Source organism: Artemia franciscana, chromosome 7, assembly GCF_032884065.1.
Source record: "Artemia franciscana chromosome 7, ASM3288406v1, whole genome shotgun sequence".
NCBI lineage: Eukaryota > Metazoa > Arthropoda > Branchiopoda > Anostraca > Artemiidae > Artemia > Artemia franciscana.
In genome coordinates, this window is record NC_088869.1 from 57,295,224 (window position 1) to 57,311,710 (window position 16,487).

At 34.0% G+C, this 16,487-nt stretch overlaps 1 protein-coding gene across 5 annotated transcripts in view; it reads right to left on the bottom strand.

The window, feature by feature from the left end:
- Positions 1-3,447: 3,447 nt before the first annotated feature.
- LOC136029513 (beta-1,4-mannosyltransferase egh-like) overlaps positions 3,448-16,487 on the bottom strand; it is a 42,463-nt gene continuing 29,423 nt past the window's right edge. For all 5 annotated transcript variants that reach the window (XM_065707960.1, XM_065707958.1, XM_065707959.1 and 2 more), the window contains exon 6: positions 3,448-10,165. In XM_065707960.1, coding sequence (XP_065564032.1) covers positions 9,902-10,165 — 264 coding nt within the window. In that variant the 3' untranslated portion in view covers positions 3,448-9,901. The remainder of the gene's footprint in view (positions 10,166-16,487) is intronic.

Here is a 16,487-nt window from a genome sequence, read left to right on the forward strand (position 1 = left end):
ATAAGTTTCATCAAATTTAGTCTTACCCATCAAAAGTTACGAGCCTGAGAAAATTTGCCTTATTTAGGAAAATAGGGGGAAACACCCCCTAAAAGTCGTAGGATCTTAACGAAAATGACACCATCAGATTCAGCGTCTCAGAGAACCCTACTGTAGAAGTTTCAAGCTCCTATCTACAAAAATGTGGAATTTTGTATTTTTTGCCAGAAGACAAATCACGGGTGCGTGTTTATTTGTTTTTTTTTTTGTTTTTTTTCCCAGGGGTCATCGTATCGACCAAGTGGTCCTAGAATGTCGCAAGAGGGCTCATTCTAACGGAAATGAAAAGTTCTAGTGCCCTTTTTAAGTGACCAAAAAAATTGGAGGGAATCTAGGCCCCCTCCCACGCTCATTTTTTTTCCTAAAGTCAACGGATCAAAATTTTGAGATAGCCATTTTGTTCAGCATAGTCAAAAACCATAAAAACTATGTCTTTGGGATGAGTTACTCCCCCACAGTCCCTGGGGGAGGGGATACAAGTTACAAAATTTGACCAGTGCTTACATATATTAATGGCTATTGGGAAGTGTGTGGGCGTTTTCAGTAGGATTTTTTGGTTTGGGGGAGGGGTTGAGAATAGGGGGATAGGCTGGGGGAGCTTTCCATCGAGGAATTTGTCATGGTAGAAGAAAATTCCCATGAAGGGAGCGCAGGATTTACTAGCATTATTAAAAAAAAAAACAATGAAAAAAGAAATATGAAAAAGTTTTTTTCAGCTGGAAGTAAAGAGCAGCATTAAAACTTAAAACGAACGGAAATTATTACCCATATGAGGAGCTCACCTCCTCCTAATACCCCGATCTTTACGCTAAAGTATTTTTAGTAATTTCAACTATTTATTTTACGGCTTTGGTGATTCAGGGGTCATTCTTAATGAATTGGGACAAAATCTAAGCTTTAGTGTAAAGAGCGAGGTACTGACGAGGGGGCGAACCCCCTCATATATGTAATAAAAACATAAGAATACAAAACTTCTTTACGTAAGCTAATTTATAAGTTACGTATATCTTTTACTAAAAAAAAAATTCGTAAAAAATTAAAAGTTCTAGTTGCCTTTATCTTAATTAACCAAAAAAGCGGAGGACAACTAGGCTTCCTCCCCCGCTCTTTTTTCTCAAAATCATTCAATCAAAATTATGAGAAAGTCATTTAGCAAAAAAAAAATAATAAATATGCAAATTTCGTTTTAATTATTCCTCTGCGGAGAGCCAAAATCAAAACATGCATTGATTAAAAAACGTTCAGAAATTAAATAAAAAAAAACAAGTTTTTTTTTAACTGAAAGTAAGGAGCAAAATTAAAACTTAAAACGAACAGAAATTACTTCGTATATGAAAGGGGCTGCTTCCTCACCAACATCCCGCTCTTTACGCTAAAGTTTTTTACTGTTTTAAAAAGAAGAGTTGAAAGAAAGAGTCAAACTTTAGCGTCAAGAGCGGGATGTTGGTGAGGAAGCAGCCCCTTTCATATACGAAGTAATTTCTGTTCGTTTTAAGTTTTAATTTTGCTCCTTACTTTCAGTTAAAAAAAACTTGTTTTTTTTTATTTAATTAATTAACAAAAGGTAAACTAATTCACAAGACTTACGAAGTCATCTCCACAAAAACTGTATCTACATTTGTTCCTCAGAGATAGAAACAAGCTGTAGGCTTATGTTATACACCGCACCAAAATAGATTACGAGACAAGTAGAGGTCGAGTACTAATCTTCAGGACATTACATTAGGCTCGAAGTTTAAATACATGGCACTGTATAACATGCAACAGAAGCTGTTTTGAGTTCCCCCTTATCTACTTTATGATTTATTTAGTCGTAAATATTTTTTTTTACTAAAAAAGTGTATAGCATTGTTAAGACTTATTTTTTGAGGGTTATTAACATTTAGAACTTATAAAAGAATCAAGAAATACTTTGATCAGTTTTCTTTGCATTAAGCACCACCAAATACAAAAAAAAACCTGGTATAACGATTTTTTTCAACCAGTTTATTTATTCGGTTTTATGAATCTGCTGAGCCTTTGCTTGAAATAACTGATAACTTTCTTTGATGAAATATTCCCCACATAGGCTGAAGGTTCCAGGAAAAGCCGAAGCAGTTTCTCTGATATCATATAAAGTATTGTCTCATTCAGGTAGTGAAATCACGTTGTCTGCTAATGTGTTTACATCGTGAAACGTTTATTCACAACAGGGGTAAGTTTGCGGAACCTCACGTAAAACAAAAACTAAAAACCAAGAAATCTATCCGTTGACTAAGACAACACCAAGGAAACGGTTTTTGCGAATTACATATTATTCAAGAAAACTTGTTAACATTTTCAGTGGTATATTTTTTTGAAGATTCCATTGCCTAAAAAAAAGATACTCAAGGGATATTCTTCTTTCATCTCACCCCTTAGATCAAAGTTATGTAACACAATTTTTTTGGGACAGTCGAGATAATTGTTCCATCGTCCTGAAAACTGATCTTGTTGTATTTTGTCTATGGTGTTGAATATTTTCTGTGATTGAACATATGATTATTCACACCATTTGACAAGTTTCACAAGATAAAATAGTATATCAACATTAAAACATCTGAGTACGAGTCTAAGTAAGGAGGAGAAATGGTACAGGTTCTTCCTTAATTTAACTTTAGAGTTGACAAAGAACACTGCATGCCAGTTTCCCAATTAATATCAATTAACTAGTTGCTTGAGTAATATCCATTTGTTTTTCATCTGTCATATGCATTTCACCTGTTTTTTTTTTTTTTTTATGCTTTAGTTAAACTGAACTGTTATATGCGGGGGAAAGAGGGGGATTGCTGTCATCATTAACACAAATGTACTTAAGTAACTAGACAGTTTAAGAGACCAAAGTACCCTTAGGGGCAAGACCGTAGCCAGGAGGGGGGAGGGGTTACCGAGTTTAAATCCCCCTTTAAAAAAATTTCCAACTCGTGAAAACATAACAAAAATGCATTTTGAATAATTTTTGATGCGATTTTTTGCAAAACTCCCCAGAATCCTAAATAAACACTTGCTTAGGGGTCAACGGCACTTATGGCATAAAATCCACGGAATATTTGAATGAGTAAACAGAGCAACAGAATAGAAACGGGGGAGGGGTCTAATATTCGACCCATTATCTAGCTTTATGGATTCAATTAGTTAATTTTACGGTATTTTGTCGAGTGTGCTAACAATTTCTATGCACCATTGACGCATAAAATACTTGCCTGTCTGAGAAAAATTGCTGAGTTTTGTCACAAAACGCACATTCGTGGCACTTAAGGTAGGTATAAGTGAAAATTTGACATAAAAAATGCACGTCTTACCAGTTTATCAGGATGAATGTGGTATAATAAACTCAGCAGTTACATCCAATACTGACAACATACACAAAGTACATAGAGCAATACCAAATTATCTCAGCGTGTTTTATTGAAGAAATTCAGTAAAGTTTACTCTAAAGTTTTCAAAGCGCTACTAAATGGACAATGTGAAATAATAATTTATTGTGAAAATAATACGTGAATTTCCATTTGAAAAAGTGATGCTTCTCACTTTATGTACAAAGCCACAATAAACAACTTAAAACTTTGATTACCAAGACTTCTAGGTAAACAACTGTAAAATTACCAAGCAAAAACCTTGTTTTCATCTTGAAAAAAGGGAAAGATCATCAGCAGTTGTCAAACATTTGGATATAAGGACTTCTGTACAATTACATAGTCAAGTATTATTTTAACTGAATTATAAATTCTAAAGAGGATGTGACTTTGCGTTGCAAGATTTAAAGGGTTGTGAATAGAGAAAATGGCGGAATATTTCATGCAATGGCGGAAGTGAATTGAAAAAACAAAACAAAAACTATTTACAATTCCAGAAAAGTACTACTACTACTAAAATTAACTCATTGCAGCCCCAAGCAGCCTGAGGCCGACACTGCTGCGCACACCCCTTATCCATACCAAACTATCCAAGGATTCTGCCTTTAAATCCACCCAATAAGTTCCAAATTTCTTTTCTCCCATTACTGAGCATACAAAAACATTAAGAAAACATATCTAACAGATATTTCCCAAAGTAATTTAACATCAATAAAAAAACTAACTGGACCTAGAAAATTTTCAAAAAGTAAGAAATGCGTATAAGGTCTTTTCTCAAAGTTTCTAAGAAAAAGTTGAATTTATAACCAGTATTGACTAAGATGTTCCAAACTACTAAAAAAAACTACAAAACTGGAAGCCTTCTATCTGTTATTGGGTATACCTGCATATTAAGAGATAATAAGGTATATTAGCTTTTACAAAACTATCAATTCTATAAGTGCGGTTCCTTAGTCGTTATTTTTTTGAAGTATTGGTTCCTTGCTGTTTTAGCGGATGTTATAGGACTTTTAAATATTTCTATAATTCCTTTTGTTTTGGCTGCTATAAGTAACTCGGTAAAAACGGCACACTAGAACGTGATTGCAGTACAAACCAGGCAAATAGCAAGAGGACTAAATAGAATAAAATGAAAAGCTCATAAATGCTAAACACAAGAAAGATGCACTGCTAAATAACATGACAATAAGTGGCACAGCTCTGGATACACTGACTTAAAAGTGGAAAAATAAAAGAAATAAAGCAGAAGATCTAAACAAAAAAGAATCTCTATTTGCCAGTTTTCACAAAAATAAAAGATCATGTTAATGGTAATCACAGCCATAGCCTCAGTTAAGACTGACCAATAACAGTAGAATTATTAGCACCCCAATTGACGGCTCACCTATCGGGTTAACTGTATATAAGTGATGAAAAAAACTGTAAAGAAATCAGGTGGAATTTTACTGTCCAAAGAAGGGGCGCGTCTCGTTGAATAAATAGAAAAAACTTGAAAAGGAGAATTCCTCTAGTGAGTTTTAACCCACTGGTTAAATTTCCTTATGCTTAGTTCCTTCACGTAAGATAATTCCAAAGTACTACTATACTAAATATACACAACATCGACTATAATTCCCACTTGGTTTAGTGTTCATTTAAGGTTCCAGATGCTACGCAGCTTGTAGCCTCATGTTTATAATCGTAAATGAATTAGTTGTGTATAATTTACAATTTTACTACCATTATACAAGTTATAATAAGAATATTAAAACAATTAACCCTTTTATGTCCAACTAAAAAGTAAAAACACATAGCGCTAATTAAAATCATTGTATTAATTGATTATTTCTGATCTATGTGCTACAGGAAATAAAAATTTCAGCTCAATCATCCCGTAAATGAGTGAATATTGGCTTCAAGATGACATCTTCAGCAAGGGCTGTATCCAGGATTTTTGTTTATAGGCGGAATGGTAGCCAAAAAATAAATGTTTGATCGGGGTGGGGGGGAGGAAGCAAAATGTTTCAGCACCTCTAGCTCCAATACTACTATTACTACTACTGGAAACTATTGCGGCGTTCAACGGCTTAATGCCCACCGACAGAAGGTTTTTCGAAACAAAAACGTATGCTGAAAATGAATTTCCTATCAGTAACTAATTGATGAATCTGGGAAATGAAGCCCAACTCAACCTATAATAAGGATATGTAAAGATTTGTAAAGTAATCAAATATTACTACAAAGATTATTTGACTCTTTATTTTCATTAGCATGAAAAGATCATAAAAAATTATTTTAGGTGTACCTACAAGTATAAAAAAGGCAAGTTTTTTTGGTTATCCCACTTTGTTATTACCTTTTTTCATTGAATAATTTATGACACTAGCAATAAAATGACTAGGGATCTTTCAGAAATCAATTCGACTAAGTTCACTTTAAAGAACTATTAGGTCTTAGCATAAATTTGACTTACTTTCTTTCAAAATTGAACATTCTCAGGCATACGTCCAGATATAAAGATACTAAAATATGAGTTCCCTTTGAAACTTAAATATTTTTAGGAAATAATTTGAGTCACGTCCATTCTCAAATCAGTTTAAGAAAACTGTCTCTAGAACACCCCATAAGCAAACATAAAAGATTCTGTTTACCTAACAGAACCTTTTTTACCACAAAATTTTCTACCAGAAATTCCAAGTCAAAACAAGCAATGAACTTGACCCTTGAACGACAACTAGCCACCTTTTTTTGTCACATAAAGGGAAAAAACTGCTTTTAAAGGAACTTAAGGCAGTACCCAAATTTCAGTTTCAATAGTAAAAATAAACATCATTTTTAATTAAATGAAACTCGTGTTGTAAGTTAAAGAAATAACAATTTACACTAAAAATTTAAGTAGTCTCCTGTTTGCTGACAAACTAGAGCTTTACATGAAAAAGCAATAATTTTGATTAATTTCATTTGAAAATAAGACTACATACACTCAAACAAGCTATTCAGAGGGTAATTTGGCCAAGTCCATAAAACAAAGACAGGAACAAATTCAAACAGAAGGTTCATTGCATGTTTTGACTTAACAGGCCAAAAATGTGATGGAAAAATATGATTTTATAGACAGTGTGGAGCGTACAGAATGTTCTTAGCTGTATTTTAGATAAATTTCAATAAAACTGAAATAAATACTATCTTGAATGCAACAAAAATAGCTTTATAAAATAAAGAATTAAAACTAACAATAAAACCCAAGCGTTATCCGTTTGGATGAAAAGTTATACACAGTACAAAACAGTTCCTAATTTGTCCTTTATGGGTGTCAGTTAGGTAGGGAGGGGGCATTCCAGAAAAATCTAAGGAGTGGCAAACTAAAACTATAATTTTTGAATGGAATTGGTCAAATTGTCTTCTCAAAAAATAACTAGTGTGTAAGCTTAGCATTTGTTTGTATTAATCACTATTCTTAGTAAATATTTAATGACTGCATTAGGCAATGGTCAATTAAGCGCTTGAACGATAAAACCTCAAAAATATTAAATAGCCTCGATTGGGTTGTGCTTGGAAAGGCTGGCATAGCGTATGTGGAATAGTATAACCAGAATATTGAAAAAAATAAAACGAAAAGAATCAGAGTTAAAACGGGAAAACAACGTAACGCTCCCAAACTTCTTGGTGTCTAAACCTCAAAAAACAAAACAATGGATTTGATCAAATTGACCTGAGGAAGTCTAAAAGTCTAGTTTTTGTGGAATCTTTGCAAGAGAAGAAGAAGAAGAAAAAACAGACGCAATCCGGTAATTCTATTTACATCGGCCTGAATTTTAAACAATCTTGACGTATTCGCGACACTCTCTGATATCCTCGGCAGGCTTTTTGTAAGTCAGCAAAATCGGCAAATTAGTGTTCCGACTGGAAAGACTGACAAATAGAGAAACTCTTCAAACGCACATTTTTACAATCGAGATGAGGTCTAGAATGACAAATGCAACAAATCTTGGCAAGTACAGTTTAAAAAAAAAAAAAAAACTATAGGAAAATTTCAAGTAAAACAAAACATGTTAAATTGAGCAACTTGTAAGCAACAATTTAGATTTTTGGCAATCAAAATCAGCTACCCACAGAGAATGATGGGGGATGAAGAGCCTTGGAAAAGGCTTGTCCAAACAAGGAGACAGGGTTAGATCCAAACGTAGACCATGGCCCATACATATGTATTCATAAACAAGTAACCATGAACTATTTTACCTTCCTAAGTGCAAAGGCCTATAACAAAAAAGAAGAAAAAAGAGAAAAAGGCCCATACATATGTATTCATAAACAAGTAACCATGAACTATTTTACCTTCCTAAGTGCAAAGGCCTATAACAAAAAAGAAGAATTGGTAGTTCTTTAAATTTATAGCTAAACACTGAACGGCAGTATGACATACAGCTAATGGCAGAATCTGATATCGCCCTAGAACTTTCACAGTTTTAGCCTCAAGTTAAAGATTAGAGACTCTTTTATTTTTCTGATTCTGACTTTTTTGTCGTGTCCTTGAAATGCCAGAAAAATAAATTGTATTTGCTTCAATGTAAACATCTAGAATACTACTTGAATTCCAACCTCATTGTGAAACCGCAACATGTTTGGTTTTAAATCCAGACGAATTTTACTCCTTCTATGTATATTACCAAAGGTCTGTTAGAAGTAATGATCTAGAAATGAGCCTACTTACTCCAACCGTGGGACAACTACCTCTCCATCTGTCTATACTTGATAGCAACTTAATTTTTCATAAAAAAAATAATCTAGGATCCCCAAAAGGTTTCGAGTGTCTTCACCCGCCGCAGGACTGAGGGGGAGGCAGGCGAAGAATGTGATTACGTTGAAAGTCAGATATTTTCGATAAACAGACTAATTTCTAGAGACTATTTGTTCAAATAGGAAATACTAGCATTTATATAATATGAAAATAATGTTAACATTCATTAATTTTCCCTGAGCTAATTTTTCTAGAATTACTACAGATCTATAAAAAAAAAAAAATAGAAAAAAGAAAAAAAAAAGAATTTTCATGAAGACTGTCTACTATCTACTCAACCTATTTAGACAGAATCTAAGTTGGTTTGTATTCTAGCGGTGCATGGTCTATTTTTGGGGGGACAACTGTAATTTTTTGAGGGGGGGGGGGACAATTGTAACAACTTTGTCACTCCGTAATATATATCATATCGTAACCGAACCGAGTACATTTTTTCATCGGAACCTCTTTCAGCTCCCCTTTGCTTTAAGTCATCAACAACACGATGCTTCGCCTTTTGTCATTTCTGGGTCAAATCAGGGCCTATAAACCAGATCAATCTCTATCTCTGTAGTTACAGCTAGCTGGGGTCTGAATTCAGAATTACTTTCTTTCAAGCCGCATTTTCCAATTATAAATCAGCTTTTCTAAATTATATGAAATCTAAATCTACTCAAAAATACATGACGAGAACTTTTATCGTGTCTACCAGATAAAATAAATTCAAACAGTATTTTACAAAAAGCTTGAAAATTGACTTTTTCAAAACGCAATCTTTTTGTAAAACCTTGGTGTCCAAGGAGACATTTCAAAAAATGAAAATGAGGCTTGAAGGAATAGTTCTAATTCATTACATTTCCATTCTCGCAATGCATGTTTAATAAAACGACTCCAAGAGAAATTTAAATGGGATATTTCCAGACTCCCACCATGCGGTCGCAACTAAGCGCTAAGTGACTTCCATCTTCTCCGTGCATTAAAAACGTGGCGACACTTACAAGCTGACAGAAAAATCTTAGAAGCCATCACAACCATCTTAAATCACTAACAGCGATATGTAACAGAGGATATTACAAAATTTGCTTACAGATATGGCAAATGCCTCAATCTTCAAGCAGATTATGATGAAAGAGTTGGGATTATCAAGGTAAGGTTGGCTTCACAGTCCCTACCAGCGGTGCTGTCCTCTATTTCATAGCCCTTCAGCCAGAAAGTGCAATGGAGGGGTTTGGAGACCAGCCGTCCAATGCTTTCGCACACCCTTTCTGTTTATCTTGCCCCGATTTCTCCAGGTACCTATTTAGAGCTGGGTCGACTTTGACTGAACTTACTGAGTCATGCCACTGACCCCTATTCTAAACTAAACAACCAGCAACACCAAGACTTGAATCCCTGTCCTCAAGGGGATTATAATAAATTATAATAAAATATTTCCTTAGATTTACTTCTTTTTTTCTTGAAGCCAATCGAATGTTGAAAAAAAAACCTTGTAGTAAAATTTACATTCTCGACAGTAGGCTAGTTATTACATAAAAATTTTCAACAATTATTACATACGCAAAAACAATCCAGAAATTTCAGCTTGTAAATTCTAAAAAATTGCTTATAAATGCCAGACACTATCAAATTCTCAGTACTGAGACCTCCCTTTTATGCTTGGCAGGAGAACAGTGGTTTATACAGTGGCAGTTAAAGAGATCAAATGCAAAGACATTGGTTAAAAGGTGTTCCATCACACTAGAGACACTGCAGGCACTTTTGTATAGTCCTCCAGCTCCTTTTTCACAATATAAAAACGGTATTTGTTTGTCAAAAGTCCGTACACAACTGCTAAGTTTTCAATTACTAGCTTCAAAGGGGTGGATGCAATAGCGCCAATGATATATAAAATAAATTTGAAGATTCCTATTTTCTTGATGGAGAAAGACATGATAACTCCATATATGTAAAGGTATAGATTCATGCCACCGATGAAGTTAATCGCAAAGTCAATTACCTGCAAGAAAAGGGGACATTTCAAGGTATTTGGAAAATAAAAACTTAAAGATTAAATACAATATTAAAAGAACATCTAGAAACGAAGCGTTATATGTGTGGCAAAGAAAACTTAAAATAATGAATAAGGGAAATAAAAGAAAAAATAGGGAGGAAGAATCTGAAAACAAAATATAGACGAGGATGAAATCTTGATGTCACAACCGATTCCTATTGGAATTAGAAACTGCTGGGGTTTCAGACAATGTATTTGGCCCACTCCAGATAAAAAAGTAAGACTGTCTATGCCAGGAAGCACAAAAGTACCCCTGCCTGTTTGTGACATAAAAGAAGAGCGTTGGTTGCCCTTCAATCACCTTCAACCCTTAAGAAGTGCCCTAGAAATTTCATTTCCATATCAAGTGAGTCCCTTTTCAAGATTTGTACGACTATTCATTCCATGCGCTAGAATGTTGACTCTGGCCAGTTCTTGTTTGTTCAGAGTTCCTATTTGATCCATGTTTAATTTTTCCATTATCTCGTTCTTGTATTAGGCTAATGTTCTGACGAGTAACATAACCAAATAAGAATACAGGAGAAAGGACTTTGAAGTCCGGAGTTATTAGCAGAATGAGATGTACCAAATAAATTTGACAAGCATAGACAGCTTTCTGACTATATGGCGCACAACCATTATCAGTTTTCATACTCCTTGGTGTAATTGTTGATATGATGCCCCTTTATGATCATTAACTGGGGAGTAGAGATAAGAGTTTCTTTGCACAACTCTAAAAATTGTCTGTTTTAAAAAGAGCCTGAGGAAAAGCCGGGTTTTCTATTTCATTAGCTTAAATTTTATCATTATTACAATACCTCCATGGATAAGAGGTGAAGTTCAGCAAGACTCAGTCCCCCATAATTGTCCTAAGGACCTGTGAATTTTCAAAAATCTGGATGCATCCTGAAGCAAAGCCACCTACCCCTTAAAAAACCTGGTTCTAACTAAGTTATAATAATGTGCATCAACACACTGTACGGTTTTAAGGGTTTCAAAGGGTATTTTGAGTTGTTTTTTTTTCGTCCTGCCGGCAAAAAATTTGTAATAACAATTTCAAATAGCGAGAGTGTTTCCACGCACCAACAAAAAGAAGCTATTGCCAACAATAATTGGAGGTAGGTGTCAACCAAAAGAACAGTCGCTTGCAAAATTTGTAGGTATATTTTAAACAGAAGTAAAAAAAAACTATGGAATTCCCCTTGGATTTTACTTTCCAAATTCCTCCTGAAAACAATACAATGCCGATACCCAAAGATAGTACAGAGCTCAAAAGATGGGACTCAGCCGATCAAGGACATTTTTATGTAAGAGACTGTTCCAGACTACTCTGTGAACAAAGATTGACCTACAAATTTGCCAGAGTCAAACTTTAATGAAGAAATTTGTCTATAAGGGACTACATAGGTCTGTATCATCTTTGATAAAAGATTAAGATATCTAAAAATAATCCCTTCTTTTACCTCGATAACGTGTATTTGTACAGGGATTCCCAATAAGACTAAACATTCTAAGGCATTTATAATCTTCACCAATCCCTGTAATTAAAAAAAAATGTCTTTCACTGATAATTATCGTAAAACACAGACATCTTGTAGCATCACCAAATTAGCAAGTTAATTGTGATTAAAACTTAAAGCTTGTTTTTTGCTCAACTCACTTAACAGTGTTGTGCGCTGGACTAGCAGAGAGAAGAGACGAGAACATAACAAACTATTAAACTGCGTCTTATTTAATTTCGGTGCATACCTCTAGCCTACACACAGAGGATTTCCCTTTTGGAAACCTAGAAAATCGTAGATTGAGAAAACGCACTTTTTTGATAATTCCGATCCTTCCCTTGGAATAACCCTCAGAACCCCCCCCCCTCTCTATAGGTGTCAGATCTATGTGTATCAGAGTTTTTGAAAATATCAAAAGTTTGTCCTGTTGTTGTTAACTCGTATTTACTACCTTAATATATCCAGACTATATACAAGTACCGACAAATATGTAAGTTCCAATGTCTCCTATTTTTCTAAGTCGTGATTTGAAAATTGCCAAAACAAAAGGGCTGATCTGCCACTTTTTTGAAAAAAGCTGCAGGTTCATTTTAAACCACACTGGCTACACATGAATCTGTAGAGCACCAATCTGGTGCTCTGCAAAGGAAAAGAACATTCCTTTGTTCTTTTTTTTAAGTGGGTGTTCAGCTTTACAAGGCTTCATTTCGAAAGGTTAGTTAGTTGTTTTTTTGTCTATTTGCGCATTGAGGACGGCTTGGCGGCGATCCTTACCGAAATATATGTTTTTGTCTATTCGTTTTTTTTTTCAAGTAGCTCCTGGTTCACTACTGGCTCTCCCTGGTGTTCTTAATTATTTCTATATATTTTTTTTTTGTTCTTCATCAAACGTGAGCTGTAGAACCAGGAAAACTATCATGTAAATCGTTATCCACAAGTCACATTTCTAGAACTACATTTACTTCATGGGAGGCGGTGGCGTCAACTCTTAAAAATAGTGTGGGGGGGCAAAATTTATTTTTTTTAACCTGAAGGAGGGCAATTTTATTGTTTTTTATTATTTTTTTCAATGAATACAGCAAAAAAGGCATTTTCAAAGAAAATAATCAAAAATGTATATCTAAAATCGAGGGACAGGGACAAAGATCTATGGGGAGGGGGCACACATGCATAATCAAACCCTCTTCTTCAATTGACACTACCGGGAAGTAAGGGAAGCAAACAAGGGTGGGAGGAAAGTTTTTTAGTAGCCTTAGCTGAAAGAATAACAAACACAATAATACTATGTAATATATGTACTACACCTCCGCTTTTGTAAGGCATTTGAACAGTAATAATGAAGGTTTTAGAGATTTTTCCTCATCTATATTTTAAAATTATTTTAAAATATAAATTATTTTAATAATAATACATGATTTTCTTTTTGGGTGCGATGATATTAGAAAGTAATTACCAATTTTTTACATAAAAAACATGCAAAAGAGACAAAGGGAAAAATCGAAAAAAGAGTTTAAAAAATGGACATATAGTGATTTAGTAAAAGTTAAAACGAAAGAGCTAAGTCCTTAACTGAAACCCGCATAATCATGTACATGAATTATATGTTAAATAATGAAACATCGAATCCCAGACAACTGAAAAATGAGCAGAACAAAAGTCTAATCCCAAAATATATTCTTCTTTCATTTCTGAAGAAGAAATGAAAGTTCTTTCTGAAAGTTGTTTCCGTCTTTCTTTTTGGTGTCATTCCTCTTCTTTCAACTCCTCAACTCTGATATGTCTTGTAGGATTTTGTGCGCTGCATTAGTCTTTTTTCTTTCTTTTTAGAATTAAATAAAAAAACAAGTTTTCTTAACTGAAAGTAAGGAGCGACATTAAAACTTAAAACGAGCAGAAATTACTGCGTATATGAAAGGGGCTTTTCCTCCTCAACGCCCCGCTCTTTACGCTAAAGTTTGACTCTTTCTCTTAACTCTACTTTTTAAAACAGTGGAAGCTTCCCTGCCATGCCACTTTTTCTCCAAAGTCGTCTGATTAAAATTTTGAAATAACCATTTTGTTCAACACAGTTTAAAAATCCAATAACTATCCCTTAGGCGATTACATGACCCCCCACTTCCCCCGGAGGAAGAGCTGCCAGTTATGAAATTTGCTCAATGTTTACATATAATATTTGTTATTAAAAGAATACAGTCATTTTTCGGGAGATGGGTTCACATATTAATTTTCTACATAGGGAGGGATCCCGCCATGACCGAAAATAACGACCAAAATTAAATATAATCCAGGTCTTTTTACAAATGAGAGTATGTTAAGAAGAATTTTTCAGGCAGAATTGTCCGCAAGAAATTTTCTGGGGGGAACTTATGTAGCGAGGATGGAATTACCAGGAGAAGAATTTTACGCACGAAGAACATTCCATGGAGGAATTCTTCGTGGGAGGATTTCCATGGAAAGGGAGGTGAATTTCCGGGGTTATTTGAAAAACGATCAGAAATTTGAAAAAAAAAAACAAGTCTTTTCCAGTGAAAGTAAGAAGCATTAGTAAAACTTAAAAATAACATAAATTATTGCGTGAGAACGATTCCCTAAGAACGAAACCTTCTCTAAGAGTACTAAAAAAAAAATATAGAAGTGAAGAAATTGGTATTGAGGAAGGTGCAGCCCCTTCTCAGATATGAAAAAATTTCCGTTCGTTTCAAGTTTTAAAGTTGCTCCTTACTTTCAGCAGAAAAAAAGTTGTTTTTCTTATTTAATATTAAAAAGAAAGACAGCGTAAACCAGAAATTGACTATAAGTGCAAATCATGTAGACAAATGACAATACTGGAAGAGTGGAGTCTAAAAGTAGGGAGTCTTTTGAACTCTCATCATCACTAGCTCTAAAACTATAATGCTTCGTTCTCACCAAATTTGACGCAAATTCCCATGCGACTCAAGCATGCGAGTTTTGCTTATTTTTAGACAATTCTTTTTAGAATATAAAATAATTTTTATAAAGCATAACCTTTTTTTTATTCCAGAATTTAGAAAATATTTAAGGAGCTAATTATTTTGTCTTTATATGCGTATTTTATTCCATTAGGTTTTTAAGCCTATTGTAAATCGTTGCTTTGTTCTATTTCTTGAAGTATTTTTTTTTGTAATTTCAATTTTGTATTTTATATACTCGAGATAAATAAATAATCAGGCCCACCCAACACAGTCTAGTTATAAAAAAAAAGAAAAAAAAAAAAAAAAAAAAAAAAAAAAAAAAAAAAAAAAAAAAAAAAAAAAAAAAAAAAAAAGACGAATATTTACTATGACCATTTGAGAAAACTGGTACATTAATCTTTCACCCAAAATAAGAAAAAAAAAGACAAAATAAATGCTGGTAATATTTTCATGGTAGTAATAATAGTCAAAGTTGCTGTTTTCATAAATAGCGCTAGATAGCATAAGCTGTTCTTTTTTTTCTCAGACAAAAGCTCGGGTTTTCTTTCTCATGAGTTAATTATACTTTTTTTATGAAAAAGAACAATGTCCCATAAGCATCTAACCACTATAATAAATTGGAAAGGACAGAAAGTGCAACGATAAATAGACTGAAACTTTATCAGACACGTGATTCTTAGAGTATTTTGCCTGCACGTGTCAGTTTCAAATATTTGCGCATTTTTTATCTTGTTTAAATAAATAGTCACGCTAATTTCTTATGTACAGATGACAAAAACACACAAATTAATATTGACGATTAAATTATAAAAAAATTCTAAAAAAAAGTTGCCACTGATTGTGAATATCTTGATAGATATCTTGTTTTTTCAAAAAAAAACAACATACATCTGCTCTGCTCAATTCAAGTCAAAAAGTTCGTGGTAACGAACTGAAGTAAGGAGCGACCAGGCTCAATAGTAACCAAAAATCTAAAAAACGGAATTCTGATACCAATAGTTACATCAAAAGAATCACATTTTAATGCTGATTTTAAACATGTAAGTTTCGTCAAGTTCAATTTTACCCATCAAAAGTTACGAGCCCGAGAAAATTTGCCTTATTTGAGAAAATAGGGGGAAAAACCCCCTAACAGGCATAGAATCTTAACGGAAATCACACCATATGATTCAGCGTATAAGAGCTCCTACCTCAAAAATGTTTTCCAGAAGCCAGATCACGGATGCGTGTTTATTTGCATTTTGTTTTTCCCCAGGGATGATCGTATCGACCCAGTGGTCCTAGAATGTTGCGAGAGAGCTGACTCTAAAGGAAATTAAAACTTCTAGTGCCCTTTTCAAGTGACCAAAAAAATTGGAGGGCACTTAGGCCCCCTCCCACGCACCTTTTCTCCCCAAAGTCACCGGATCAAAATTTGGAGATAGCCATTGTGTTCAGCTTAGTCGAAAACCTAATAACTATGTCTTTGTTAACAACTTAATTCTCCACTGTCCCCGTGGGAGGGGCGGCAAGTTACAAACTTTGACCATTGTTTATATATAGTAATGGTTATTATGAAGTGTACAGACGTTTTCAAGGGGATTTTTTCGCGTTGGTGTGGGAGTGGATCGGGGATTATGTGGGAGGATCTTTCCATGGAGAAATTTTGTCATGAGGGAAGAGAATTTCAATGAAGGAGGTGCAAGATTTTCTTTTATTATTATAAAAAAAACAACGAGAAATTAAATAAAAAAAATCACCTGGAAGTAATGAGTAGCATTAAAACTTAAAACGAACATGAAATATTACGTTTATCAGTGGGTTCGTATCCTCCACAATACCTTGCTCTTTCCACTAAAGTATTTTTAGTAATTT